This window comes from Brassica napus, chromosome C8 (genome assembly GCF_020379485.1).
Source record: "Brassica napus cultivar Da-Ae chromosome C8, Da-Ae, whole genome shotgun sequence".
Lineage (NCBI taxonomy): Eukaryota > Viridiplantae > Streptophyta > Magnoliopsida > Brassicales > Brassicaceae > Brassica > Brassica napus.
This window is the reverse complement of record NC_063451.1, coordinates 43,902,831-43,927,590: the sequence shown is the minus strand read 5'-3', so window position 1 is coordinate 43,927,590 and position 24,760 is coordinate 43,902,831. Positions and strand designations below refer to the sequence as shown.

Below are 24,760 nucleotides of genomic sequence, written 5' to 3'. Positions count from 1 at the left end.
TGAAAAAAACAAGCAAAACAACAAAGAAATGCAAGAACAATCATTATTAAAAATACTATTCACATGTTAAAAAGAAAAGTTGGAAGTTTTCTACAAAAATGTATATATTACTTTAGAAAGTGAAGTTTTGAGAAAAAAATAGCAATACATGCTAATTAATAATAATTAGTGAAAATTCTTAGTGAATATTTGGTAATAATTCTTCAAGTATTTGTTAAATCTATTTAACTTTTTAAAATCTTCAAACTAGACACAAAATGTGTTTCCAATAACCCCCTCCCCTTAATCATCAACATGGTTACACATCTAAACGTACCTCGTTATAACTAAACAACTACAAAGGAGAAGTGATACTGTCGTGATGATTTTTAATACCATACTTTGGTGTGATTATGATAATTTATTGATTGATATGATTTGCAATGACTAAGGAACTGACTGGTTTCCCTGCTACCACCCGCAAACGCAGCTTTTGCGGTTGGTAGCGGTTGACAGCGTTTCGAAACAATCATACAAACCGCTACAAATCTTTTCAAACCGCTCCGAACATCTTAAAATCAAAAGCTGGTTCCAGCTAGCGTTTGCGGTTGCGGTTGCGGGAGGATAATTTTTTTTTTTTTTCAAAAACCATATAAATACAAAAATAAAAATATTCAATAAAAAAATTAAATTGGAATTATAAAAATACTAAAATATATCTATTATATTTTAATTAATATTATAAAATTTAAAAATAAAAATATTTTCTATAATTTTTAAAAATTTAAAACTATAACTTTCTAAATATGATTTTCATATTTATTATAATATTATGATTTTGATATTTTTATAATTATATAAAATGTAAATATTGTTAATTTATTATTTAACCGCTGTTGTATTTGGTAGTTAACCAGTCATAACTATCCCGCAAACGCACCAATTTCTAACCGCATAACCAGTCATACAAATTTCTTAAAACCGCTAGAAACCGCAACCATCCGCATCCGCAAACTCCCGCAACCACAACCACAACCGCTGCGTTTGAACCAGTCAGGCCCTAAATACTACTTTTTCTAAGAAAAAGCCACTCGTTTTTTTGTTTGTTTGTTAATATTCTATTAAATAAAGTGAAAGCATCCAACATTTTTATGGAACCGAATTATTTGTATTACATGCATTTTCATTCGTTAATAATGATAGAGAGTGACATTGTACTCGACAACGGCATCACCGTTGATTAAGTTAACCGAGTATGTATTAAGTTGAGCAACTCCTGTAGCCATCCTAAACCTTCCTCGACCACCCACAACCGCAAGCTCCCTCTCCTTCTCCGTTATCGTGTTCCTAGAAAACACGGTGAAGGAGCTGCCGTTAAACAGGCCGGAGGTGAAGCCGAAGTCGACGTACATGGTCAACGTGGGGAAATGTTTTCCGGAAGAGACGTACATTCCTCTGGCATTCCCGATCTGCTCGGACTTGGGATCAGGTCCGAGGGTGAGAGGGTCGTCTATGGCGAGAAGAGAGCCGAAGGGTGTGGGAGAAGAGCTGTCCTCTCCGGTGAGATGGGGTTTGGCGATGAGGACCGCTGATGGGTCTGGTCCGCTGAGAGTGTCATGAAAGAAGAAGTGGAGATTGGTGACGACTTGTTGTTTTGGTGAGAATGGACGAGTTTCTGAGTAATACTCAGAGAGGGCGAAGGATATGAGTAGATGAAGAGTAAACAATACTAGTATGATTCCTGTCTTCTTCCCCATCCCTTGTATTCTATGCATTCTATTTCGTTTACATGTAATCTAACTATATATATAAGAAGCAACAAGAATCTGAAATTTGGGAATCAAATCCATTTAAATTTATTACCATATATGAAGGCTGGCTATGCAGAGTTTGGCCATTACAGATGCCTACTATATGTGTAGGGACTTTTCTATGATTTTTATTTAGTGTTTTTAATGTCTCTAGAAATAACTGTACAAAATAAAAATAAAAATAAAAATCACAGCTAAAAACTTATGATAACACTGGAAAAAAGCTACAGTCTCAACTAAACCAATAAGCTCATAAGTTAATCTCTCACCGTCTCACAGCTGGATGAGTCTAGAGAAAAACTTTTAGAAACATAAAACTAATGATGAGTCACATTATGTAAGATGATAAAAAGCTAAAACAAAAATGACCCTAATGAGTAATTGGACAAAAGGATCACTTCGGTATGGTTTGAGACGGATTGCTCGGACTTAGTGGATATGACTACAAACCCGATGGACTGGCTAACTTTTGCGACAGAGATCGAGGTGTTCCAGAGGTTACAGGAAGATTTCGAGGATGTGCGACTGTCTCATATTCTTCGAAGTCGGAATGGCCGGGCAGACGGATTAGCAAAAGATGCAAGGACCAGAGGTTATATTTTTTCCCATATAGATCAGACCCGGACAGATGGAAATGCTCCTCGGAAGATTGACTCGTCTGTTCTCCACTTGATCTAGCTTAGATGGGTAGATGAAAAAAAAAAAAAAAAAGAGTAATTGGACAGAGACAGGAGAAGAGATATCAACAAATTCATAGAGGAGACCGTAACGGACTTGGATATCTGTCTTTGATCCAAGTCCAAACAAAACCTTTATTTATGGTCTCTCCTTACTTTTTTCGTCTCCAGTCTCTCCCTCTTTAGCTTCTTCTTGCATTGCTTGGTTCATGTGCGTCCACTTTTTGTTTCATTCCATTCGAGTACAGTTAAAGAAAATATTTTATCCTAGAAAAAAATGAAGATACATATATTGGGACAAAAGTCCATATAAGAGAATACAACGAAGTATCTGTACTTTGTATACTGAGAACTGATACATAGCTCAAAACTAAAGAATGTGTTCCGAGTTTCAATTAGACAAACTTTTTGTCTGTACAGAGAAGAGACGACACAAAAATAATACAAAGCTACGACAACATCATCAGTCCACCGAGGCTTCTGCTTGCCACATTTCAAATCTATATTGGGAGTGAGTCTAGAGATGTTCCTAGTATTCAGGGCTGTACAGGCTTATCAGGTGTTCTTCGTTCGTGCTCTTTCTTGACTCGTACCATCTTACTGATTCTGAAGACCCGAATATCAAATCTGCATTGCCTTCAATGCCACCAGACGAAACTGTTATATGAGTGATGTGCCTATTAATCTCCGACGATGTTCTAAAATCAATCAAGACGCTTGTTTTTTTGTTTTCTTTACCTGAAGAAGAGGCCTGTTGTTGTTCCTCTTCCTTGGTCCCATGAAGTATCATTGTGCCAGTGAGCACAGTGATGAATCCACATAACTCAGAGGCTACGCTAGCTGCGTCTTGCCCAGACCAATCCTGACAGAAGCATTGGACGCAATGTTTATAGAAAAAACAAATTTTTTGCTGATGGAGACCGTGTGTAGTTAACAAAAACCTACCTTGAACATGATGGCACTAGCAACAATAGTGAGGGTTGTGAACATTACATAGTACACTGGAGAAACAATTGCTGCATTGAATGTGTCCAAAGCCTAACAAAGAATATCAATCATAGGCCAAAAGTTGCAACAAGTCAGCACAGGTATACTGATGGCATTAACAATATACACATGTTCTTCTGTGATTAAGAGGGGAATAGCTAACCTTGTTAAGATAAATCAATTGTGTGACGACACAGGTAACAGCAACCATGAGAAAAAGCCATGTCTGCGGATACCCGATCTGGCTCACTCCCTCCATCGTTAACTTTATAGCAATTCCAATAGCCTTTATGCTCATAACCTTTGTTTGAAAACATAGCAAAACTTTAAGAGACACAAACAAACAAGAAAAAAGGGAAATAGAGCTCAGAAGAAGCAAACTTACAGTGAGAGCACCCATCAAGGAACAGATGCCGATATAAACGAGAATGTTGGATTGGCCGCAGAGAGGCTCGAAGTGGAGAATCAAAGCAAGGACAACGGACATGGTTATGGCTACGTAAACTAGAAAAGCTGGAAAAAAAAAAAGAAGAATTGTCTCAGATAAAACAAGCTGCAGAGAAGGCATCATGATACAATAGAGAAAGGTACCAGGCTGAGTAGCGAGAGTCCAAATCTCTTGGACGGAGTTAGGAGTCTGCTCCTTAGGTGCGTGAATGACAATGACAACGGAGCCAACGATGCAAGAGACACACCCAAGAACGCCCATTTTCTTAAGTTTTTCTTTTAAGAGGAAATGTGCGAGAATAGCACTGGGAATGAGCAGACAGTGTTAGTCAGAGAAAAACACACAGAAACAAAAAGAAAGAAGTAAAAGAGAGACCTGATGATAATACTTAAAGCACCAAGGGGAGTGACGAGAACAGCTGGTGCGTATATGTAGGCGACAAAGTTTGCAGCTTCTCCAACAATCACTAACACATTACACAATCTTTCTTTAGAAATTAGAACTTTTAGTAGAGAGAGATTTAAAAAAGAAAGAAAGAAGAAGAAAAACTCACTAGTGATCATGCCTGCCCACCAAAGAGGCTCTAACAAGTAAGTATAACCGCCATACCCTGCATCATCACATGTGATTAGTCTAAAATTGGCAGGATTGGGATTGGGGGTTTAGTCTTTTATTACCAGCACGGGTGCCATTGGCAGCAGCTCGCTTGAGACCTTTCTTCTTCAAGATGAAGCTGGAGCCAATGAAAACACTAGACGCCACTGCTAGTATCAACCCCTTCCCATTGTCCGACTCCATCTTAATCAAAAATCTCTCTACCGAATGCGGAAGAGAATTCTAGTCAGACAGAGCCCCCGATGAGAATCAGTCGCGAAAACGAAATCGGGAATTTTGAATTGAAGAAAGAGGATCGCTCCGCACAACGAAATTTCAAAAATAATGAGAGAGGAGGAGGAGATCTGAGGCTGAGGGGTTCCCAACTCTTTTTCCCTCTCGCCAAGATGACAGACAGACAGCTCACGAAACTTCGTCGCCTTGCCAGGGGGACTTTGACTTAAACCGGTTCCGGTACGCTTTTTGTCACAAATTTCAAGAGTTGCTGCTTTCACGTTCCCTTCGTTCTAATGCCCCATACGTTTCTTTCTACACACACCCGCACCACTAGTCTAGTTTCTTTTGGGCTTTTCCTTTCATATCATTCTAAAATTATGTAATTAAGTTTTTGTGTAATCAATAAATAAAACTCGTACACGATTGGATAAGTGTTACAGTATTGCGAAATATAAATTATTATATTATCAATATATTATAAATTTTACTTAGATAATGCAGTAAATATTATTAAAAAAGGCTTGTTTTTGTTACATTTAGTGTTCATTTTTTTTTCAATACATTTATAATCAGAATCCATTTTGAGAAACTTAGAGCATCTTCTTACGTGGGGGGCCACTGTTGTTTGCCCAAGTCGCCAAATAAGAGACGTTTTCGGTGGGTTTTTTCAACCGTTTGCGGATTCCACTGACACGTGGCGGCCCGCGATTAGTTTTTTTTTTTTTAATCAGACAAAAAAATAAAATAAATAAATAATAAGAAATCCATTAAGGGTTTGTGCGATAATGATGCTCTTAGACAATTTACATAAAAAGATAGTAAAAAATTTAAAACAATTTGAAAACATTTGTTTATATTTTTTTAACTTGATTTTTTTCATAATATCGTCATTTTGTCTCATATGCTAACCACTTCTTATTTTGGTAATCAGTTTGTTACTAATCAATTACATTCATTAATTGCAACAAGAAAGGAGGCGCAGTACTGAGAAGTGAGGAAGCAGTGATTGATGATTTTGTACCTAATTGACTATAAGCCTATATAAATTATAAAATATGAAATGAAAACTTATAAATAAATACGAGAATGTAAATATCTGACAAACAACTTGAACAAGTTGGAAATGCAATGAGATCTGCTACATCGAATGTGCCGAATGAAGTGATCGAGATGTAACTGAGCTGGACTGGAATCAACCTAGATGTTACTTGGAGGTTAAGCAGTGAAGATTAACCTTGAAGAAGGAAAAACTCAATGTGAAAGATTTCCAAAATACTTAGTAGAGTTTTATGAAATATTATAATATGAGATATTTGAAATTATATCTTTGGACGATTAGAATTTTCAAAAGTAGGAGGTTGCGATATGCATGAGGTTAGCACTTGCAATTGTATTTTTAGCATAAATGAGATTTTCATAGATTATAATGTGGGAGAAAATACAAGGGCTGAGGAAAGAAGGTCTACATCTTGTATTGGGGCTTAGGGAGCATGAGACTGCTTCAACAAAAATTAGAGAGACTTGTGTGTTTCATTAAAAAATTATAGTAAATACATATGTCTTTGTAAAAATATTTTTTTTTGTTGTATCTATGTTATAATTCTTGCATATAGAAAAATATATGAGGCGAATATGCAACTTTTGTTAGGAATATCAAAATTTAAAATTGTTAATATTAGCAAATAAATCGCTTTCTCCTTTGGTAATAGAAAAATGTACAATTAGAGTTCATATAAAATCTATATCAGACTAAAACAAAACACAAAAATGAAATATTATATACAATCGAGAGAATATATCAATTCACATATATAACAGTTTTAAAAAATAAAAACGAAAAAAACAAACATCATTGTTCCTAAGTTTGGTATTTTATATTGAAAATTATTTAGCTTTATTTTCTTATAAAAATGTATAATCTAAAAAGCAACATTAAAATTGAAACAAGCAAACATTACACACCTTAATAAAAGAAATACAGCTCCCAACGAAAGGAAGGCTTTCCTTTTGCTTAAAACAAGTGAAGTGTATAGCCTGATGATGTAATTTTTAAGGCCCGTCCATAGAAGCCCAAAACTATTTTGCATAAAATGGCTCTAATTCAACCTGGGAACGGGGAAGTGCATCGTGAATTACATTCGGACGAAAGAGGAAGAAGATGTCGGGTATGGGGGACGGGTACGTGGGTACGTCTCAAGACGGAGTGAGGATACGGCGGCTGCAGAAGCAAAGAGAGGCTGAAAGTCGTAAGATCCAGGAGTTGAAGAGCAAGACTGCTTCGGGCCAGGAGCAGTCAGGTCTTCTCCAATTCGGCTCCAGCTCCTGCGAGGTTCCCTTTCTCTCCTTCTTATTCTTCTAAGATCCACTGTAATTAGACTCCTTTTCCCGATTTCTAGGTTGATTTTGTGGTTTGATCCCTTCTTGGAACTTGTGAATTGAGAGCTTCCGGCAATCTTTAGGGTTTTGCATGATTACAACTCTCAATTTACCGTGTTGATTTAGAAAATTAGGTCAAACGAATTTCCATTGATTGGGCATTGAATTCCAAAAATGTTTTAGTGACTTTTGGTTGTTTGTGGTTCTTTGTTTAGATTCTTGACACTGCTTTCAAGAAGGAGACAGTCGGTTTAGTTACAAGAGAGGAATATGTTGAGAAGGTAATGAATGCCTTTCTTCTGTGACTCTCCTTCTCATTCACTTTGAACACTCATCTTGATTGTGGTGTTGATTGTATCCGTAGAGGGTTAATATTCGTAATAAGTTCGAGGAAGAAGAGAAGGAGAAATTGCTCAAGCTACTCCAAGAGTGAGTTTGTTATTCTTTTTCTTTTCTGTAATGAGATGATCGAGCTTCATCGACTTTGTTTCTACTCAGGGAAGAGGAGCTTCAACAACAGAAGCGTAGCAAGAAGAGAAAGTTGAAGGGAAGCTCGCGCTTATCTTTTGCTGAAGATCTTGAAGATGGCAGTGATGATGATGATGATAATGGAGAAAACAGTAAGTGTGAATTGTCGTGTTGTTAGGATGCTTGCTCTCGTTATTAAATTAAAACTACTGTCGTATCTCATCCTGTTAGAGAGACATTGGTTCTATAGTTGTAGTTTTGGATTATTTTTACTTGGTTGCTGGAGCTTTTGAGTTGCAACTTACTTGCTGGCGCATGAATTTAAGTTCTCATATTATCTTGTCTTCTTGAGTTTTTATATTTGGTAACTTCTATCTTCTATGCAGAGAGTTCTGGGAACTTGCGCTACGGAAAACTTGGCAAGGACCCCTCAGTCGAAACCAATTTCCTTCCTGACAGGTGATATCTTGCTCCTTCTTGTTAACCTGTATCTTCATTTTCTGCTTTTGGAGCAAGTCTTAACTTTAGCTGTCGTGTTGTGAGGTTTCTGTTTCAGTGAGAGAGAGGCGGAGGAACAAGCAGAACGTGAAAGGCTAAAGAAGCAGTGGACTCGTGAACAAGAGCAGATTAAAAGTTGTCCATTTTCCATTTGCTTCTAGTTTAAGTTGTAATACTTTTATTATTCAAGGAAGATTGTCTAACAAGTATTGTGTGTGTTTCAGACGAGCCTCTTCAAATTACTTACAGTTATTGGGATGGGACTGGCCATAGACGAGTTATCCAGGCAAGCACAAGCTACATCTTTTTCTTGGTGTTTGAGCTTTAGGTCATATACTTACCTTTACAAGATTATATACTCTTTGGCAGGTCCGAAAGGGTGACGCAATTGGGACTTTTCTAAGGGCTGTTCAACAACAGCTTGCCCCTGACTTCAGGGAGATTAGGACGGCATCAGTTGAGAATTTACTATATGTAAAGGAAGATCTTATAATCCCACATGTGAGAACCCTTTAACACTGATCGAGTTATTTTCACTTGACTGTCTAGAACTTGAAGATAACATGAGAGGGGATGTTGTATTTTGGTGTTTATTTGCAAATGCAGCAACACAGTTTCTACGAGCTGATCATTAACAAAGCTAGGGGGAAGAGTGGCCCGGTAATGCCTTGTTGACAATGTTTTCTAAATTCTTGTGAAGTTTTATATAGAAAGTCGTAGCTGAGACTGATCATGCAATGTGGTTCTGAACAACAGCTGTTTCACTTTGATGTGCATGAAGACGTGAGAACAATTGCTGATGCAACGATCGAGAAAGACGAGGTACGCATGTTTCACCTTTATTTGTAGTTAACTAGTTTGTATCGGAGAAGAAAGTAGTTTGATAAGTAAAAAATGTGTGCTTGGTTGTGGTGGGAAGTCGCATGCGGGGAAAGTGGTGGAGAGGCATTGGTACGAGAAGAACAAGCATATCTTCCCTGCTTCCAGATGGGAGGTAAACCACTACCTTTTCTTTGCTAATAATAATAGTATATTGTAAAATGTTAAAACTCGAGATCTGATTTCGAGTAATCTTATTTTTGTTTGTTTTTCCACTGAATATTTGGGGCAGATATACGACCCGACAAAGAAGTGGGAACGGTACACAGTCCATGGGGATTAATTGATTTGTGGAGCAGAACATGTTTTACCGATGGATCATCACTTGGTTTACATGGAATCTTTTTGAACATGATCTATCAGGCTTGGTGTACTAGTAGTGGAATGTTGATGGAATTTGTTTAATGAATTTTATTCTTATCTATTGTCAACCAATTCTTCTATGACACCCCAATTCCACTCTCGCATATAATTTATATTTTCTTTAATATTTCTCTGTTAGCTTGTTATTTTTCTTTTTCTTTTTTTTGGCTGGAAAGATGTTATGATTATAATAATGCAAATAAAAAATGTAGAAGGATCTAATTTGATTGTGAATCCAGATGTATATAATAAAAAGCTTATAATAATAAGATGAGAAACAAGAAAAGAACGCAGTCGTTTTTCGAGTTTCAATGGTGTTTTTTCTCGAATGAGCTAGTAGCATAAATAGCATCGAAGGAGGACACACATCTAAGCTATTATTCTCTTTGCATTTTGTGTTCGTTGACCCGATAACAAAAAAGGCATCGAAGATGAACGTTAGGGTTTTGTTTCTGGCTCTCCTTCTCCTTGCATCGCCGCTGCTTCAAGGTCTCTCTTCTCTTCTCTCTCTGGATTTTTATAGATCTAGATCCGTTTTTGATTTACAGTTTCGGATTTGTATTTCATAAGATTGATTTTGTGGTTCGGATCTGGATCTGATCCTGTCTTCGTAGAGTGTAACGTTCCTAGAGTGAGATCGAAATGAATTGCCGAGTAATAATAGATTCTTATATAGTGTCTTCTTCGTGCGCATTGCCTGTCGTTCGTTGAGAACAGGAAACTATATGCAATTTGTGTTATGCATTCTGAGCTCCTTTTTTTTGAAATGCAACATAAACTCGATAGATCCATTGATTTTATCTTCTTTGTTTCATTTTCCACAGTTGCTAGATGTCAAGTAGATGCCGAGGATCATTCCAGTATCGTTGACGATGTTGTGGGAGAACACAGCGATTCTGGTGCTGAGGAGGATGATCAGGATTTGGATAATATCAACTTGACCTCTGCTCCAGGGGTTGAGACTGTCTCTGTTTTCCCCAAAAACAGTGCCAAAGGTTACCAATCATTTCTTCTTCTATCCATTGTTAATTGTAATGATTTCGTTAAGGTTTTCTTCTTGATTCTTTCCCTGCAGTGGTTCCAGCTGGAGAAGAGACTGAGCTCCTTGTTGCTCTCAAGAACGATGGTATTACCGATTCTCTTTCGTTTTTTCTTTCTGTTGCCTGTAAAAATCTTGTAAATTGACTCTCTCTCTCTCTCTCTGTGTGACATAACAGGCAAATCTAGCGTAGGTGTGATGGGGATTAGGGCCAGCGTCCATCTTCCTTATGATCACAAGCTGTTGGTTCAGAATCTCACCATGATGGTAACCTCCTTTTCCTCTTTAAAACACTCATTTCGAGGATTTGGTGTTGTTTTTGTAAATTCGTATAATTTGGGGTTTTTATCTTTTGAGATTGGATGCTTCTTTTATATAAATCCCAAAGGGAGGAAGTCATTCGAACCAATGAACGAATCTATTTTTTAAAAATTACTCCCTTTCATATTGATTTGGGGTTTTTGGTCTTTGTCAGTAGAAATGTAGTATATCTATTTTGCAAAACTATTTGTGTAAAAATTTGTTTTGATATTATCTGTTAAAAACCGTTTTCTGATGTTCATTTGCAGAGGTACAACAATGCGTCCATCCCAACTTCTGTTCAAGCAACATTCCCTTACATCTTTGCAGTCAGCCAGTACCTGCAGGTAAACACACACAATAAACAATACATTCTACAAACAACAACTCTAATTAACAAAAACTTTTAAATGATCAACTCCGTGTTGCTGTAATCTTGCACAGCCTGGAGCGTTTGATCTGGTGGGTTATATTATCTACGACGTGGAGGGGAAGCCATACCAGAGCGTCTTCTACAATGGAACCATCGAGGTAGTTGAATCTGGAGGTCTTCTCAGCGGTGAGTCTGTCTTCCTTATAACACTTGGAGTTGCTCTCCTCCTCCTCCTCGGTCTATGGGCATACAGCCAAGTCCAGCGTCTCACTAAGGTAAAACCGTCATCCTATTTCTCAGCCAAAATGTGCTGCTGACAGTCCTATTTTTGTGGAATTATTCATTTGAAAAGTTACTAATATTCATCTGACAATCTCTTTTTACTTTACCAGAAAACCAAAAAGGTGTCAAAGGTGGAAGTAGGAACCAGGTCTACCGACGCATCGCTGGACGAGTGGCTCGAGGTTCGCATCTCTCTCTTTCTACGCTTGTTTCTTTTTTTATTCATCTGATTTGAAGTGTGTGTGTGTCTTGTGTCTTCAGGGAACTCATTTGGCCAAGACATTGTCTGGGAAATCAAAAAGCAAGAAGAACTAAGAAAGAACGCAGTGTTTAGAGACTCGACTTTTAGCGTTTTGAGAGAGTTTACAAGTTTTAAAGTTGAGTCTTGAGGAACTTTAGGGTTTATAAACGTTACTTTCCTTTTTTTTGTTCATGCATTTGTACTTTTTAGACAATCTTATCACTCTTTCTTGTCATACTCTATTCTCCTCTTCAAACAGCCTTTAACTTATCATCGATTTACATCTCCGTTTTCTGTTAATCCACGATAAAAAATGGATCAGCAGTGTCCAGATTGGTTCGAAGTTCTCCTGCAAACTTTTAAACCAACCATGAACCAGAAGATTACTTACAAAGACAATTAATTATTGTTTTATAGTTGTGATTTTATCACGAGAGAGTTAAGTAGAAGGTTATTTTTTTTTGGTTTCATTACATGTTTACACACTTTACATTCGAGTTGTATTTTCTGTCTTGCTTTAGTTTTTTCTTTTCCCATATTGCCTTTAGTTAAGACGAGATGAGCTTTATGGTTAAGTTAAAAGGGAGAAAGTAACTAGTCGTGAGCTTCTTGTTACACAGTTTGGTTGCATTAAATTGGTAGGTACATGAAACAGTGGGATATGTTAGGAACCGTTAGATTAAAGTATTTTGAAAGCAATCCGACGGTCCGTTTAAAACAAGTACGATTCTACTAAAAACGGTAACATAGATCTAATAATTGCTTGATCTTATCTTTTCCTGCTTGGGGAGTATTGTGGTCGGTGGAATCATGGTCAAAGATAGAGTCATGGTCATCATTTTTTGGACATTACAAATGTTTTGGAGATTTAGTTGTTTGGCACTTGATGTGGTCTACACTAGAACTAGAAGAAGATAATTTAAAGGTTACAGACGTGTGGTCAGGTTTGTATGAAAAGGGTGTGATCAAGTGTGTGTGTTCACTGGTCATGTTCGTGTGGTCAAATGCAGTCTATCGTAATCAGTCAGAGGCAGGAAGTGATGGATGCTGTTGTGTGAAGATCCACCGGTAACTAGACAATAGAAAAATTGGCCAAAAAGAGTCGGTTGATTTTTTTTTTCGGCCAGGAGAGAGAGATGCAAAATTGTTTTTCTTTGTCTTGTCGTTTCTGAAGTACTAGAAGAAAGATAATTGAGATCTGAAAATTGCAGAGTGTCTAGAGTTATAAAGACTGCCGTTTTGCCATGAAATCATCTACTACTTTTGATGAGTACAAATAAATAAGAATTTTAAAATTGTGTTCTGGAGTGGGGCGTTGAAGTCGCCGACATGATGAAGATTTTGCAATAGTGAAGAAGAAGAGTGGGATAGAAGAACATGAGTTTAGCGGCTATAATTTTTTAGATGTTAGTTTTTAGGTTTGTTTAGCCACAAAAGTATTTTAGATAAATTGCAAAAAGATAGTATTTCCCAGCACAGAGTATGTATAAATGTAAATGGAGAAGATAAAAATATGTCTTCAAGTGTAATTTTTTCTTTTATCACGAAGACTTCAACAATTACTGAGGCTTGTGTTCGCTTTAAGTGTGGAGAAATACGAATTAATTTTAAGGATTATATAGTAGAGAGGCACTCGAATTAAGCTTTTACTCCAAGTAAACAGTGTGATAACTTTAATATAAAGTTACAAGAGAAAGATACTTTAATCAAAGACCCTTTTTTCTCACTGTTGCAGAGCCAAACTCTCTTCAAAAACCGTACCTCATGAAACAACTTTTGTTTTCGATTTATTAGTTCAAGAACAAAGAAGAAGACAACCAAAACAACAAGAAGCTCGCCAAACCTCCCTTTTATTTCTCATCTTATCTTGTTCAAATCCGTGACTGATAGTTCCCAAATCAAGCGGTAACTTTCTTGGACGTGGCAGAGTTCACAATGGTCGCAAACTCAGGCCCCTAGAGCCACACATCAAAGGAAGGTTATATAAGTTAGTTATATTCATCAAGCAGCTGCCATATTCACAACTAAAAACTATACTAACCTTCAAGGAGGCACCACCGACGAGAAATCCATCAATGTCTTCTTCTTTAGCAAGCTCTGCACAGTTGCCTCCATTGACAGAACCTATACAATTGAGAAAGGAAAATTAATAATCAGCACAAATATTGCGGTGCACAAACTAAACAAAACTAAACGCACCTCCGTATATGATTCTCGTTTTGGAAGCAACTTCCTCAGAGACATTCTTCTTGAGCCAATCGCGGACAGCTACATGGACTTCCTGTGCTTGCTGAGGAGACGCAACTTTACCAGTTCCAATTGCCCATACTGGCTCGTATGCAACCACTACCTTATCCCAGCTAGGCACAGCATCTGAAAACGCATAAATAAAAAATGAAACATTATTTAATAGTAGTAACAAAAAAAAAAAAGGGGAAATAGGAGGTGTGTGTGTAATTACCAGCAAAGGCCTTCAATTGCTCGAAGCAGATATCAAAAGTCTTGCCTGCTTCCCTCTCTTCTAGCTTCTCTCCGATACAAGCTATTACTCCCAGACCCTCACTCAACGCATACGCAGCTTTCTTCCCAATAAACTATGTTTGCATTGACAGAACAGATCAAAACCATCTTCTTTAACAAAAACTCGCTAATTCTAATTTTGATTTTTAAGTATATATATTGACTGACCTCATCTTTTTCACCGATGACATGTCTCCTTTCGGAATGCCCAAGAATGACCCACTTGCATCCAATGTCTTTGAGCTGTTCCACGCTGTTATATGGGTGAAACGTGTGAGATGTTACATAGAATTTTAATATTTATATAAACAGAAATAATATGTTGTGTCTGTAAACCTAATTTCACCGGTGAAGGCACCACCTTTCCCAACCCAAGAGTTCTGACCGGATATCTCAATACGGTCTGTCAAGGAGGATTTGACTTGGTCGATGTACACAAAGGGAGGCGACACAACAACATCTACAACACATCATTAAAGAAACAAATGGTCAGCATGCGGATGGTAGTTTGACTACCATTTTCAAAATGAGAAAAGGAAGTAATGTCCTAATAAATACATAAGAGCAGAAACTCTCTCTCTCACCTACATCAGCTTCCAAGGATGCACTGTTGAGGTCGGAGACAAGCTTGGCGATGGAGTCTTTAGTCCCGTTCTAACAAAAAAAAAAAACACATTCCACAAGAGACTGTTAGTTTCATGGGAGAGATACGAGATAGAAGATGAAAAGGTGATTCTGAGTCGTTTGGACTTTGTACTTACACACTTCCAGTTTCCTCCAACGAAAAACTGCGACATAAGAGAGAGAAAGAGAAACAAAGTAGTGTTAAGACACGATCATAAACTCAAATATATGCAAGTACAGTAAAAAAAAATCCTAAAGCCAGAACGTAGCATTGGACACGTTCTTATCAACTAGACAGGAATCACTTTCGTTCCAAGTTCTAAACCATTAAAACATTAGTAGCATTTCAACACACCTTGCCGGATCCGGCCATGGCGACGACGCCTCTTGGCGACCGGTTCGAGGAGGAAACGAGACGGATTGAGGAGTTAACGCGGTTGCAGAAGGAGTGGTGGGAGAAGGAGACGGCGGCGTCGAGCTTGGGACAGGTGCGGCGGAGGCCGGAGAAAGAAGGGGCGGAGGGCTGAGTGCCACATGATATTTGGGCAGTGAGAGAGGAAGCCATAGAGACAGAGAGAGAAAGAGAAGGTGGTCTTAGACTTGGCGTGTAGTGAGAGTGGATAAAAAAGGCGAAAGAGACTGTGCGACTCTCTCTTGAAGTCTCCCAAACTAAAAGGTGAAGGAATAAGTGCAGAGATAGAAGGCGATGAGGGTTGGTGTGGTTCTCCTGAGTTTCTGTCTCAAAGGGTACTTTTGTCTTTTTTCATTCACGAGTTTCGTATCAAACTCACGCGCGTCCAAAGACATCTGCCTCTCACGCGCTTTTTTAGTCCAGAAGCTGACCGACGGTTCGGTTCGGTTCGATGCATCATTTGTTTATCTAAATGTTTAAAAAAAATAATTAATTCAATCTTTATAGTATTTTAGTGGTGACATTTTGTATGAATAAATATCATGCACAAATCAAGGAACAAATCATGATATTTTAACACTTGACTACTTTTTACGACGTCAAAAAAAAAAACTTCTTTTTACAAAATCGAAAAAACTCTCGTGAGGCTTATTTACATTTTACTCCATCCAGTGACGTTAATCAAACGGTACCACGTGTAAACAAAAGAGAAGAGATCGGATAACCCAACTCACGAGATCCTCAACCTCGTAGTAAGTTGTAGTATGTGATAAACCAAACAAAAGAATTAAAATTCTGAAAATCATTTTTTATATTGCACTAAAATAAACGACAAAAACATAAAAAGAAAAGAAAAAAGAACTACACTTAAATCAACCAAACCACATCCCCAAGAAACTTGATTGATACTGAAGCAAAACAAGCAACAGAACTATAATCGCCGCCACTCCCCACGGCGAGCTTCCGCCTTCATTCCCGGCGCTGGGACTCCCGTACGTCTGACGACGGTTTGAAAACATCCCTAGAAACGCGTCTGGATTCTCCACGGTGGATAACCACCTAACCAAGACTATGAGGAGGAGAGGGATCAAGAGAAGAGCAAGATTCATTTGCTCTCCCGCGGATTCTGCTGCATCTTCGAAGCTCAAGTACCATGATGTCATTAGGAACACCGAAGCCACGGCTAGGATTAGAAGGACCGGGTACGGTAGAGGCGAGAGCGAGAATGAATCCAAGATGGACGGTCCTGATCTGCTGTCTCCATACGCCATGATTATTTTTGATGATGAGGATGATGAAAGAAACTCTTCCTCTCTTTTTTTTTTCTGTCTCTTTTGCTTTTATGTGCCGATGCAAACTTGTAGAAACCACCCTTTAGGTTAGAAATATTATCTACTATATATGTGACCGACAGATGAAGCTTTAACTGAATAGTAAGTGTCAAAGTTATCTAAAAAAATAATATAGTAAGCTCGGTTTCTTTTGTCTAAAAATATATGTTTCCACTCCCTAGTCACGATCGAGTTATATTTCTCAAACGTAAAAGATAATAACTTTAACGTGGATACAGATAATTGGTCACTCGAATTAGATATGAGTTTTTATTTATGTTGGCTTTTCTCTTTCGTGATGGGGCTCCTCCTACACCTATCCAATTGTTGGTGGAGCGTCATAATCTCGTTTCCTTATTTTCTTTTGCTTTAATTGTTATCATTAATCACGTCTTCAATAAGCAACTCCCAAAATTCAAAGATGACAAAAAAATGACTTACCATCTTTTAACCTAAGCTACACAAAATTCAAAAGATGACAAATATGATTTGCTCTTTGTAACCTAACCACCTAAGTTCTTACTGTTAATCTATATAAAAAAATCCTCAAACTTTAGCATAATTACACTAGTGTAATTTCAACATCATTAATTAATTTTGAAGAAATCGAGCGCCGTTGTTGAATTTTAATTCTTTTGCTATTCCTATCATTTCATATGAACTATGTACCTGAAATTTTACTGCTCAATTCCTTTAATTTTTTTTCCTCGGAATAACATTGTTTGGTTTCAAAAACACATATATCCAAGATCACACAAATTTAAGCTATGTTAATTTTTTTTTAAAATAAAATTGAATATTATAGCCGATCACGTTCGTCAAATTAACACACCAAATTAAAGTCTGATCACGCCACATATATCCTTCGCGTTAACATCGACAATACCTACAAAACGAAATTATTGATTTACAAAAACGTAAACGCAACGACACTAACCGCGTTCAAAACTAGATAGCTAGTAGTAGCAAACGCATTTCCAGCGGCCGCATGGACAGTAGTAGACGGATCGCTTCGCCGTTTCAAGGCAAGAGAAACATCGCAGGGCAAAGAGTAGAGCCAATGGAACCGCAGCTAGGAGGAGCCAGCTCAGCATATTTTCGCCTGAGGAGAGGGAAACCTCAAATTTTACGGCGGAGGAGAGCGCCAAGAGGACTAGTGCCACCGTGATCATGACTATTACCGGCAACGGCGACGTGGATACTCCGCACCGTCCGCAACAGCACCCGTGGTAATGCATATCGCCCACTGTTTTTTTTTTGTTTTTTTTTCGATTTTAGTTTGTTTAGTGGTTAGTGATTTATGGAATGCTTTTATTACATGGAAGATGATAGAAAAACAAAGAGGGAGAGAGATAATGGTTTGTTAGGTATAGTAATTGTAGTTATTGTGGTCCATGCTACAATGTTTTGTACCATCTTCCCTATCTCACTGAGTATCCACATGGACATGGTCAAACATGGTAATTTAAACTTTTATTTTTTAAACTATTTTTAATTTTTAAACTATTTTTTTATTAATAATTTATTTTTTTTGTTAGGTTCAACCGATCCGGGAACGGGATCAGCGCATGGATCAACCGTATGATGTACTCGGCCCTCGACAGCGGACATCCGACTTTCACTCACTTCCCTGTCGAGAAGCAGCATCTGTGGTTTCAGCAGTTTGCGGTAAGTATTCTAATTTTTAAATTATATTTTTTATATTATTAAAACTATTTTTTGTAATTATTAAACTATTTTCTATATTTATTAGACATTTTAAATATTATTAAAACTTTTTTATATTTTTGTGCTTAAAAACTATTTTTAAACTATTTCAGCAAGAATTCAACTGGAATGCCGATGATACGCTCTCTATCTATCACCATTTTGTCCATAAAGTTATGGACAACTATGGGAAGCAGATGTACGAGTGGAAGAAGAAATGGGAAGTAAACAAGGTAGTTTTTAATTTATTAACAATTTTTAATTTATTAAACTATTTTTAAAATTATTAAACTTTTTTTTTTTAAATTAAAAGGTCCCAAAGTCGATGAACGGCACGGTCTGGAAGGAGTTGTGTGCGCATTGGGATAAAGAAGAGACGAAAGAAACTTCTTCCACCAACTCCAACAACCGCAGGAGCGACCGTAAAGGAAAGGGCATCTACAAGCATAACTTGGGTGCTCAATCTATTGCCACTCTGGCGGATCGCATGGTAAGCTCAACCGCTTTTTCTTCAATTATTTAAGTTTCAGAATTTTATTTTTTTTGCATTTTCAAATCTCTAATGTTTGTCTAATTTATTTTTTTTCAAGGCGGAAGAAAATGAAGGCCACCCAGTTGATGATCTCGCCCTTATGAAAAGGGCGTATACCAACAAGAAGACCGGCCAGATTGATGATGGTCTTGTGAGGGACGTGGTCGACCTGGTCCAGACTCAGGTGTATGACGAAGTGTCTCAGCTTCAAACCGATGATGACGATTCGACGGCCTCGACCAACTTGTCTCGGGTTCGAATCAACGAAATCGTTGAATCGGTAAGTTTTTTTTTTTAAAAGTTCAATTTAATTATTTCTTGATTTTTATTTTATCATCAATTTAAATTATCTTAACTTCGTTTTATTTATATTTCAGTCGGTTCCAAAGAAAAAGGGACGTTTGGTCGGTTTGGGTCGTCGCTCCCGGTCGGCTGCTCCTTCTTCTGCACCACATGCGTATGTTGATCCAGAAGTTCTTACGGCTCAGCTGAAGGACAAGGATGATCGGATATCTGCGTTGGAGGCTCAGATGGCAGCTCAACAGGCGGGCTATGAGACCCAGAAGAGGCTGAACGAGCAGATGATGGACATGATGAAGAGGATGTACCCGAACGAGACGTTCCCGAACATTCAAGACCCGTAGTTTTTTTTTTTCCAAAAACTCTGAATGTTTTATTTAAATTTGAATATTATCTACTATGTTTTATTTTATGTTTTATTCAATTTTAATTTTAAATTTTAAAAATTTTAATTTTTTTCCAAAAAAAAATAATTTTTAAAAAAAATAAATTTTTTAAAAAAATAATTTTTTTCAAAATTCCGAGGGAATGGAGGTCCTCGGATAATTCCGAGGAACTTTTATCCCTCGGTAAATTCCGACGAACATTAAGTTCCTCGGAATTGTCTGAGGGAAAGGATTCCTCGGAATTTTCCGAGAAACTCAATTCCCTCGGAAAATTCCGAGGGAAGAAAGTTCCTCGGAAATGTCCGAGGAACAAATGTTCCTCGGAATTTTCCGAGGAACAAATGTTCCTCGGAATTTTCCGAGGAACTTTCTTCCCTCGGAATTTTCCGATAAATATTCCGAGAAATATTTCGTCGAAACTTCCGAGGATTGGACCATCGGAATTCCTTCGGTATTTTCCGAGGAACCTTCCGACGAACATTGTGTCCTCGGAGTTTCCTCGGAATTTTGTTTCCTCGGAATTCCGTCGGAAAATTCCGACGGAATTCCGAGGAATTATGAATTTCCGAGGAGTTATTTCCGAGGACTTTTTTCGTCGGTATGTCCTCGGAATAACGTTATTCCGACGACATACCGACGATTTTTTCCCTCAGTATCCCGATGTTTTCTTGTAGTGTTTGGAAAACCATGAGTAGTACTAGTGGGTAGTAAAGGTTTCCATATGTTCATTTACATGTGTAAGATGTGAATTAGCTGGGCCATTTGTCTAATTTTCTAGAGATATATGATCGATAATTATACACATCTAGCATTTTTTGTATTTTTGGTTTGGTTTTCATCTAATTAAGCTACCGTCCCACAAAAACATGTAGGTAAACTTAAACGCATTTCCACATTACATAAAAAGAGTCATAAATGAAAAAGATTAACAAGTAACTATATTCTAATAATTTTAGTTTTTTCACGCTGATTAATTAATAACTTGTGAAGATGAATTTTCAATCCACAATTGTTCATTGGGAAGCAAAGATTATTCAGATCGAGTTGGATCTTCACATATTGTGGATTTGGATGTGAAATGTGAGTGATTGGTGGTTATGACATGAAAACAATAAGGAAGCTTATCTCAGTGGCCTACAACGAAAAAGACGCTCACTCCACGTTGCTCCACTCATCTCGTATACAATAGACTTATGTGTCCTCCCGCCTAATGTATGTATGTCTGTCGTTTCTAGGTATTCAGATCGATCGGATCTTTTATAGTATAACTAGATTTTGACCCGCCCTTAAAAGGACGGGTATATATTTTGTTTTACGTTTTTGTTGAAATTTAATTTTTATATTTGTGTTTTGAATCATATATATGTTTTTTTTGTATAATATTTATCTTAAATGATTAATAAGAAATTTTAATAATTGTATTAAAATAGTTAGACCACAACTGTATCAATAGGTCATGTTTATGTTTTAATAATATTGACTAGATTTTGACCCGCCCTTAAAAGGGCGGGTATATATTTTGTTTTACGTTTTTGTTGAAATTTAATTTTTATATTTGTGTTTTGAATCATATATATGTTTTTCTTTGTATAATATTTATCTTAAATGATTAATAAGAAATTTTAATAATTGTATTAAAATAGTTAGACCACAACTATATCAATAGGTCATGTTTATGTTTTAATAATATTGATGATGTTAATTTCAAAAGTTATATGTGGTTGTCAAATAGCCCACTACCCAAAGAAATAGGGAGTTACGTTTTTTTACATCAGATAAGTAGTTATGTTTTTAACTTTTAAAACCATAATATTAGATGCTACATAAATTAAGAAGTTATTTTTTTTTTTGGAAGAGTAAAACATGTAAATAATTAGTTGGACACAACTAATATCAACAGGGCATGATCCTGTTTTAATAGTATTGATGATGTTAATTTCAAAAGTTATATGTGGTTGTCAAATAGCCCACTACCCAAAGAAATAGGGAGTTACGTTTTTTTACATCAGATAAATAGTTATGTTTTTAACTTTTAAAACCATAATATTAGATGCTACATAAATTAAGAAGTTATTTTTTTTTTTGGAAGAGTAAAACATGTAAATAATTAGTTGGACACAACTAATATCAACAGAACATGATCCTGTTTTAATAGTATTGATTTTTTTAATCTAATCGAACACGGTTTATACAAGGAGAAAAATAAAATGTGCTTAATTCTGACAACAAAAGAGGTCAAAGAATTAGTTAACCCATCTCTTCCACCATTAGTTAACCCATCTCTTCCACCATAGAAGTCATTTTGACATTTTTTGCACCCGACTTATTAAAAACTTTGTTTACATCTCTTTATACGAGTCAATTTTTTTTTGGATATTTTAGTTAAATATTTTAAACCACGATATACATTGAAATAAAATGATACTCTGAAACAATAAACAAAACAATAAACTAAACTGTATAAAATAGATGTAAGCTAATATAGCATAAATGTTTAGTATTGTAATAATAAGCTATTTTTGCCTATATAGAAAAAGTCCTAATAAAATCTGGTAAATCAAGAATTTTTGTGCCAAACTAGGTTTTGATGGAATTATTTTTTAGTTACTATTTTTTATATAATCTATGTATTTTACGTCTTACACATAACTAATGTTTACATTTATATATATATTATTCATTTTAACTATTTTTGTCCTAGGTGGATTCAGTTATATAAGAATTAAAATAGTATGATCCGTTTATTTATTCACTATCACATTAATTTGGTTAATCATTCTATTTAATCCATCGCGTATTGGTCAATGTTTTTTTTCCGGCACGCATTGATCAAAGTTTGTTTTGAATTTTATAAGAGAAATAAATTGATATGTTTGTTTAAATCATCTTGTATTTATAAACGATTTTATATGTGTAATGGAATAAACTGAAAAAATTGCATAAAACATCAATATAATTCGTTTCATCGTATGACATTATATATCAATACATATAAATAAATAGCCCACGAAAAATGAAGACTGTAGAGATATGTGTTATTTTACTATTCCTTTATGTATAAAATCAATGAATAATAATTAATGTGTTATGAACTTAGTACAAATATGAAGCGATCCATGATTTTGTTTACCATAAAACCAATGACATTTCTCGTAATTAACATAACAGAAAACTTATTTTATTTTAATAAGATAGATATGTCATTTTAGTTGTAAATTAGGAGTGAATAAAAAATTAGAATACCTTAAAGTTATATAATTTCCAAATCCAAAAAATTGTTAAACAGCCATCAATATCCGGTTTGAGACCAGATCCACCCATATAAATAAATTATTATACTAATAATAAATCAAAATACTAATCAAATATAATTCTGATGACATTTTTATATATTTTATATTTGTTTTTTTTAATGACAAAAATATATTGTCAAACCATAGGTGATTAGAGTAGTTTAGTGGCTATATTATATGGGGTTTTTAATTGGGTGACTCAGCCCATCCAAGCCTGACTATCATTTTCGTGTGTCAGTTAGTTAAGACTTCCTGCGTCACTTTACCCAGAAAGCTACAGAAAGAAGAAGAAGAAGAACAAGAAAAAGGAATCGACTATCGAGCATGAGGGCGACCAAGTCTCCGATCCACGCCGTTTCGACATGGGTGAGGAGACAGCCTCCAAAGGTGAAAGTTTTCCTTGCAGTTGCGTCGGGCATAACGGCTCTTGTTCTGCTGAAGTTCATCGTTCACGATCACGACAATCTTTTCGTCGCCGCCGAATCTGTTCATTCCATTGGAATCTCTCTTCTTATCTATAAACTCACCAAGGAAAAGACTTGTGCTGGTACTTGCTTTGACTTGTTTCTTCTTTTCTTTTTTTTTTTATTACCAACTCCAGTTCACGGCTTTAAAGTTGAGATTCAAATAACTTTGTCGGTTCTTAGGACACACTTGTTTTACTTTAGCCTGATAATTTTAATCTCTGTGTGAATATAATAAAAAAAAACATAGCAGGAGTTTGTAATTGCTAATTTAGTTGGATCAGCATATCCTCATTACAGATTAGGATGAAGCTTTTATTATGGTTAGGATTAGTAATTATTGAGTTTTGCTTGTTGTGTCTCCTCCTTTTTGCAGGATTGTCATTGAAATCACAGGAGCTAACAGCAACATTTCTGGCTGTGAGGCTTTACTGCAGCTTGGTTATGGAATACGACATACATACCATTCTTGACTTGGCTACTTTGGCTGCGACACTATGGGTTATTTTTATGATCCGTTATAAGTTAAAGGCTAGTTACATGGAAGACAAAGACACCCTTCCTCTGTATTATGTCGTAAGTGTGTCTATATGGTATTCTTTTCAGCATCGTTAACAATGTTTTATCTTCCTTCTTTGGTTCCTTGCTGGCTACTCATGTTGATTATATATAGCCTCTAAAAAAAGTCTTAGATTAAAAAATATTTCTTTGTTCTTACAGCTTGTGCCCTGTGCCGTGTTAGCTGTGTTGATCCATCCATCAACTTCACATAATATATTGAATAGAATATCCTGGGCATTCTGTGTCTACCTGGAAGCGGTTTCAGTACTGCCACAGCTGAGAGTGATGCAGAACACCAAGGTATGTCAATTTGTATGAAGATCTACTTGAGAAGTAAAAACACAATTGTAAGTAGTCCTGCATATGTTTTGGATCATTCAGATCGTGGAACCCTTCACGGCTCACTATGTTTTTGCACTAGGAGTTGCGAGATTCCTTAGCTGTGCGCACTGGGTCTTACAGGTAAGTTCTGAACTTTGAAAGATAGAGAGAGAGAGTAAAGATTTACTTGTGTTTTTTTTCTTCTGTCGCATAACAGTTAGTGGACACCCGGGGACACCTGCTAGTAGCACTGGGATACGGACTATGGCCATCGATGTTCTTAATCTCAGAAGTCGTGCAAACATTCATCTTGGCAGACTTCTGTTACTACTACGTTAAAAGGTAGTCTCCTCCGTTTTGCATCATCTGCAAAGCCTATTTGAGTCATTTGGTTTTGATATTTCTTGTGCAGTGTTTTCGGAGGCCATCTTGTTCTCCGGCTCCCCTCTGGAGTTGTGTAAATAAAAAAAACAATAAGATACCTTTGATGACGCGTTGTTACTCAGAACGCATGGAATCTCTCAGCTGAGCAGGCTAAGTTTGCTCCATCAGAAAATTTGGGGTTCATCATGGACAGTCCCTCTTGGATATTATTGACATGAGTTTTTCACAAGACTTGTGCTTAGTGTTGCACATACTTTTTATATAATATATACATATTTTGTCAACTAATAATATAACACTAGATTTTGACCCGCACGCTCGTGCGGGTGTTTTTTTAAAAAAAATATAATGCTATTTTCTTTTTATGTCACTA

The 24,760-nt window shown here is 36.5% G+C and overlaps 8 protein-coding genes across 9 annotated transcripts; 3 read left to right on the top strand and 5 right to left on the bottom strand.

Moving 5' to 3' along the window:
* Positions 1 to 1,105: 1,105 nt before the first annotated feature.
* Positions 1,106 to 2,000, bottom strand: LOC106414644 (dirigent protein 4). The gene has a single exon (XM_013855262.3). It carries the CDS (start codon positions 1,752 to 1,754, stop codon positions 1,170 to 1,172), a length of 585 nt encoding a protein of 194 aa, XP_013710716.1. The 5' UTR covers positions 1,755 to 2,000; the 3' UTR covers positions 1,106 to 1,169.
* Positions 2,001 to 2,741: 741 nt separating this feature from the next.
* On the bottom strand, positions 2,742 to 5,050 carry LOC106411754 (probable magnesium transporter NIPA6). Of its 2 annotated transcripts, none has more exons than XM_013852571.3 (9): positions 4,580 to 5,050; positions 4,456 to 4,512; positions 4,278 to 4,368; positions 4,046 to 4,206; positions 3,840 to 3,967; positions 3,618 to 3,755; positions 3,413 to 3,505; positions 3,206 to 3,329; positions 2,742 to 3,124 (listed from the first exon to the last, which is right to left on the bottom strand). In XM_013852571.3, exons 1-9 carry the CDS (start codon positions 4,698 to 4,700, stop codon positions 2,997 to 2,999), a joined length of 1,041 nt encoding a protein of 346 aa, XP_013708025.1. In that variant the 5' UTR covers positions 4,701 to 5,050; the 3' UTR covers positions 2,742 to 2,996. The 2 variants fall into 2 exon arrangements, with proteins under 2 accessions (XP_013708025.1, XP_013708026.1); XM_013852572.3 differs by having other exon boundaries at positions 2,742 to 3,103; positions 4,580 to 5,048.
* Positions 5,051 to 6,828: 1,778 nt separating this feature from the next.
* Positions 6,829 to 9,444, top strand: LOC106415632 (protein XAP5 CIRCADIAN TIMEKEEPER). Its single transcript, XM_013856386.3, has 12 exons — positions 6,829 to 7,062; positions 7,325 to 7,390; positions 7,474 to 7,538; positions 7,608 to 7,729; positions 7,964 to 8,036; positions 8,134 to 8,210; positions 8,300 to 8,361; positions 8,445 to 8,576; positions 8,682 to 8,735; positions 8,832 to 8,897; positions 8,995 to 9,069; positions 9,187 to 9,444. The coding sequence occupies exons 1-12, from the start codon at positions 6,892 to 6,894 to the stop codon at positions 9,235 to 9,237; spliced, it is 1,014 nt and encodes a 337-aa protein (XP_013711840.1). The 5' UTR covers positions 6,829 to 6,891; the 3' UTR covers positions 9,238 to 9,444.
* A 98-nt stretch (positions 9,445 to 9,542) lies between these two features.
* On the top strand, positions 9,543 to 11,825 carry LOC106415633 (translocon-associated protein subunit alpha). The gene is made up of 8 exons (XM_013856387.3): positions 9,543 to 9,806; positions 10,142 to 10,312; positions 10,393 to 10,443; positions 10,535 to 10,623; positions 10,926 to 11,003; positions 11,101 to 11,304; positions 11,422 to 11,493; positions 11,573 to 11,825. The coding sequence occupies exons 1-8, from the start codon at positions 9,749 to 9,751 to the stop codon at positions 11,624 to 11,626; spliced, it is 777 nt and encodes a 258-aa protein (XP_013711841.1). The 5' UTR covers positions 9,543 to 9,748; the 3' UTR covers positions 11,627 to 11,825.
* Positions 11,826 to 13,179: 1,354 nt separating this feature from the next.
* Positions 13,180 to 15,674, bottom strand: LOC106415572 (triosephosphate isomerase, chloroplastic-like). Its single transcript, XM_013856325.2, has 9 exons — positions 15,052 to 15,674; positions 14,834 to 14,860; positions 14,657 to 14,726; positions 14,409 to 14,532; positions 14,241 to 14,325; positions 14,014 to 14,146; positions 13,752 to 13,925; positions 13,594 to 13,676; positions 13,180 to 13,507 (listed from the first exon to the last, which is right to left on the bottom strand). The coding sequence occupies exons 1-9, from the start codon at positions 15,259 to 15,261 to the stop codon at positions 13,451 to 13,453; spliced, it is 963 nt and encodes a 320-aa protein (XP_013711779.1). The 5' UTR covers positions 15,262 to 15,674; the 3' UTR covers positions 13,180 to 13,450.
* Positions 15,675 to 15,901: 227 nt separating this feature from the next.
* LOC125574891 lies at positions 15,902 to 16,379 on the bottom strand. The gene has a single exon (XM_048765098.1). It carries the CDS (start codon positions 16,377 to 16,379, stop codon positions 15,981 to 15,983), a length of 399 nt encoding a protein of 132 aa, XP_048621055.1. The 3' UTR covers positions 15,902 to 15,980.
* Positions 15,902 to 17,677, bottom strand: LOC106416271. The gene has a single exon (XM_013857130.3). It carries the CDS (start codon positions 17,675 to 17,677, stop codon positions 17,396 to 17,398), a length of 282 nt encoding a protein of 93 aa, XP_013712584.2. The 3' UTR covers positions 15,902 to 17,395.
* Positions 17,678 to 22,838: 5,161 nt separating this feature from the next.
* LOC106412285 (ER lumen protein-retaining receptor erd-2.2) lies at positions 22,839 to 24,760 on the top strand. The gene is made up of 6 exons (XM_013853201.3): positions 22,839 to 23,204; positions 23,498 to 23,697; positions 23,842 to 23,982; positions 24,064 to 24,144; positions 24,221 to 24,345; positions 24,416 to 24,760. Exons 1-6 carry the CDS (start codon positions 22,982 to 22,984, stop codon positions 24,462 to 24,464), a joined length of 819 nt encoding a protein of 272 aa, XP_013708655.1. The 5' UTR covers positions 22,839 to 22,981; the 3' UTR covers positions 24,465 to 24,760.

Bases quoted from the DNA above. Each gene is read 5' to 3' on its own strand.
- LOC106414644 (XM_013855262.3), bottom strand. From the start codon at position 1,754: ATGCATAGAATACAAGGGATGGGGAAGAAGACAGGAATCATACTAGTA.
- LOC106411754 (XM_013852571.3), bottom strand. From the start codon at position 4,700: ATGGAGTCGGACAATGGGAAGGGGTTGATACTAGCAGTGGCGTCTAGT. The intron at 4,369-4,455 runs GTGAGTTTTTCT...GTAATGTGTTAG, and splicing joins GTGGGCAGGCATGATCACTA to TGATTGTTGGAGAAGCTGCA. The intron at 3,125-3,205 runs GTAAAGAAAACA...CTCATATAACAG, and splicing joins ACAACAGGCCTCTTCTTCAG to TTTCGTCTGGTGGCATTGAA.
- LOC106415632 (XM_013856386.3), top strand. From the start codon at position 6,892: ATGTCGGGTATGGGGGACGGGTACGTGGGTACGTCTCAAGACGGAGTG. The intron at 8,037-8,133 runs GTGATATCTTGC...TTTCTGTTTCAG, and splicing joins ACCAATTTCCTTCCTGACAG to TGAGAGAGAGGCGGAGGAAC. The intron at 8,211-8,299 runs GTTGTCCATTTT...TGTGTGTTTCAG, and splicing joins TGAACAAGAGCAGATTAAAA to ACGAGCCTCTTCAAATTACT.
- LOC106415633 (XM_013856387.3), top strand. From the start codon at position 9,749: ATGAACGTTAGGGTTTTGTTTCTGGCTCTCCTTCTCCTTGCATCGCCG. The intron at 10,444-10,534 runs GTATTACCGATT...GTGACATAACAG, and splicing joins TGTTGCTCTCAAGAACGATG to GCAAATCTAGCGTAGGTGTG. The intron at 11,494-11,572 runs GTTCGCATCTCT...TTGTGTCTTCAG, and splicing joins CGCTGGACGAGTGGCTCGAG to GGAACTCATTTGGCCAAGAC.
- LOC106415572 (XM_013856325.2), bottom strand. From the start codon at position 15,261: ATGGCTTCCTCTCTCACTGCCCAAATATCATGTGGCACTCAGCCCTCC. The intron at 14,533-14,656 runs GTGAGAGAGAGA...GATGTGTTGTAG, and splicing joins ATCCTTGGAAGCTGATGTAG to ATGTTGTTGTGTCGCCTCCC. The intron at 13,677-13,751 runs GTGCGTTTAGTT...TCAATTGTATAG, and splicing joins AACGAGAATCATATACGGAG to GTTCTGTCAATGGAGGCAAC.
- LOC125574891 (XM_048765098.1), bottom strand. From the start codon at position 16,379: ATGGCGTATGGAGACAGCAGATCAGGACCGTCCATCTTGGATTCATTC.
- LOC106416271 (XM_013857130.3), bottom strand. From the start codon at position 17,677: ATGCATTACCACGGGTGCTGTTGCGGACGGTGCGGAGTATCCACGTCG.
- LOC106412285 (XM_013853201.3), top strand. From the start codon at position 22,982: ATGAGGGCGACCAAGTCTCCGATCCACGCCGTTTCGACATGGGTGAGG. The intron at 23,698-23,841 runs GTAAGTGTGTCT...TTGTTCTTACAG, and splicing joins CCCTTCCTCTGTATTATGTC to CTTGTGCCCTGTGCCGTGTT. The intron at 23,983-24,063 runs GTATGTCAATTT...TGGATCATTCAG, and splicing joins GAGTGATGCAGAACACCAAG to ATCGTGGAACCCTTCACGGC.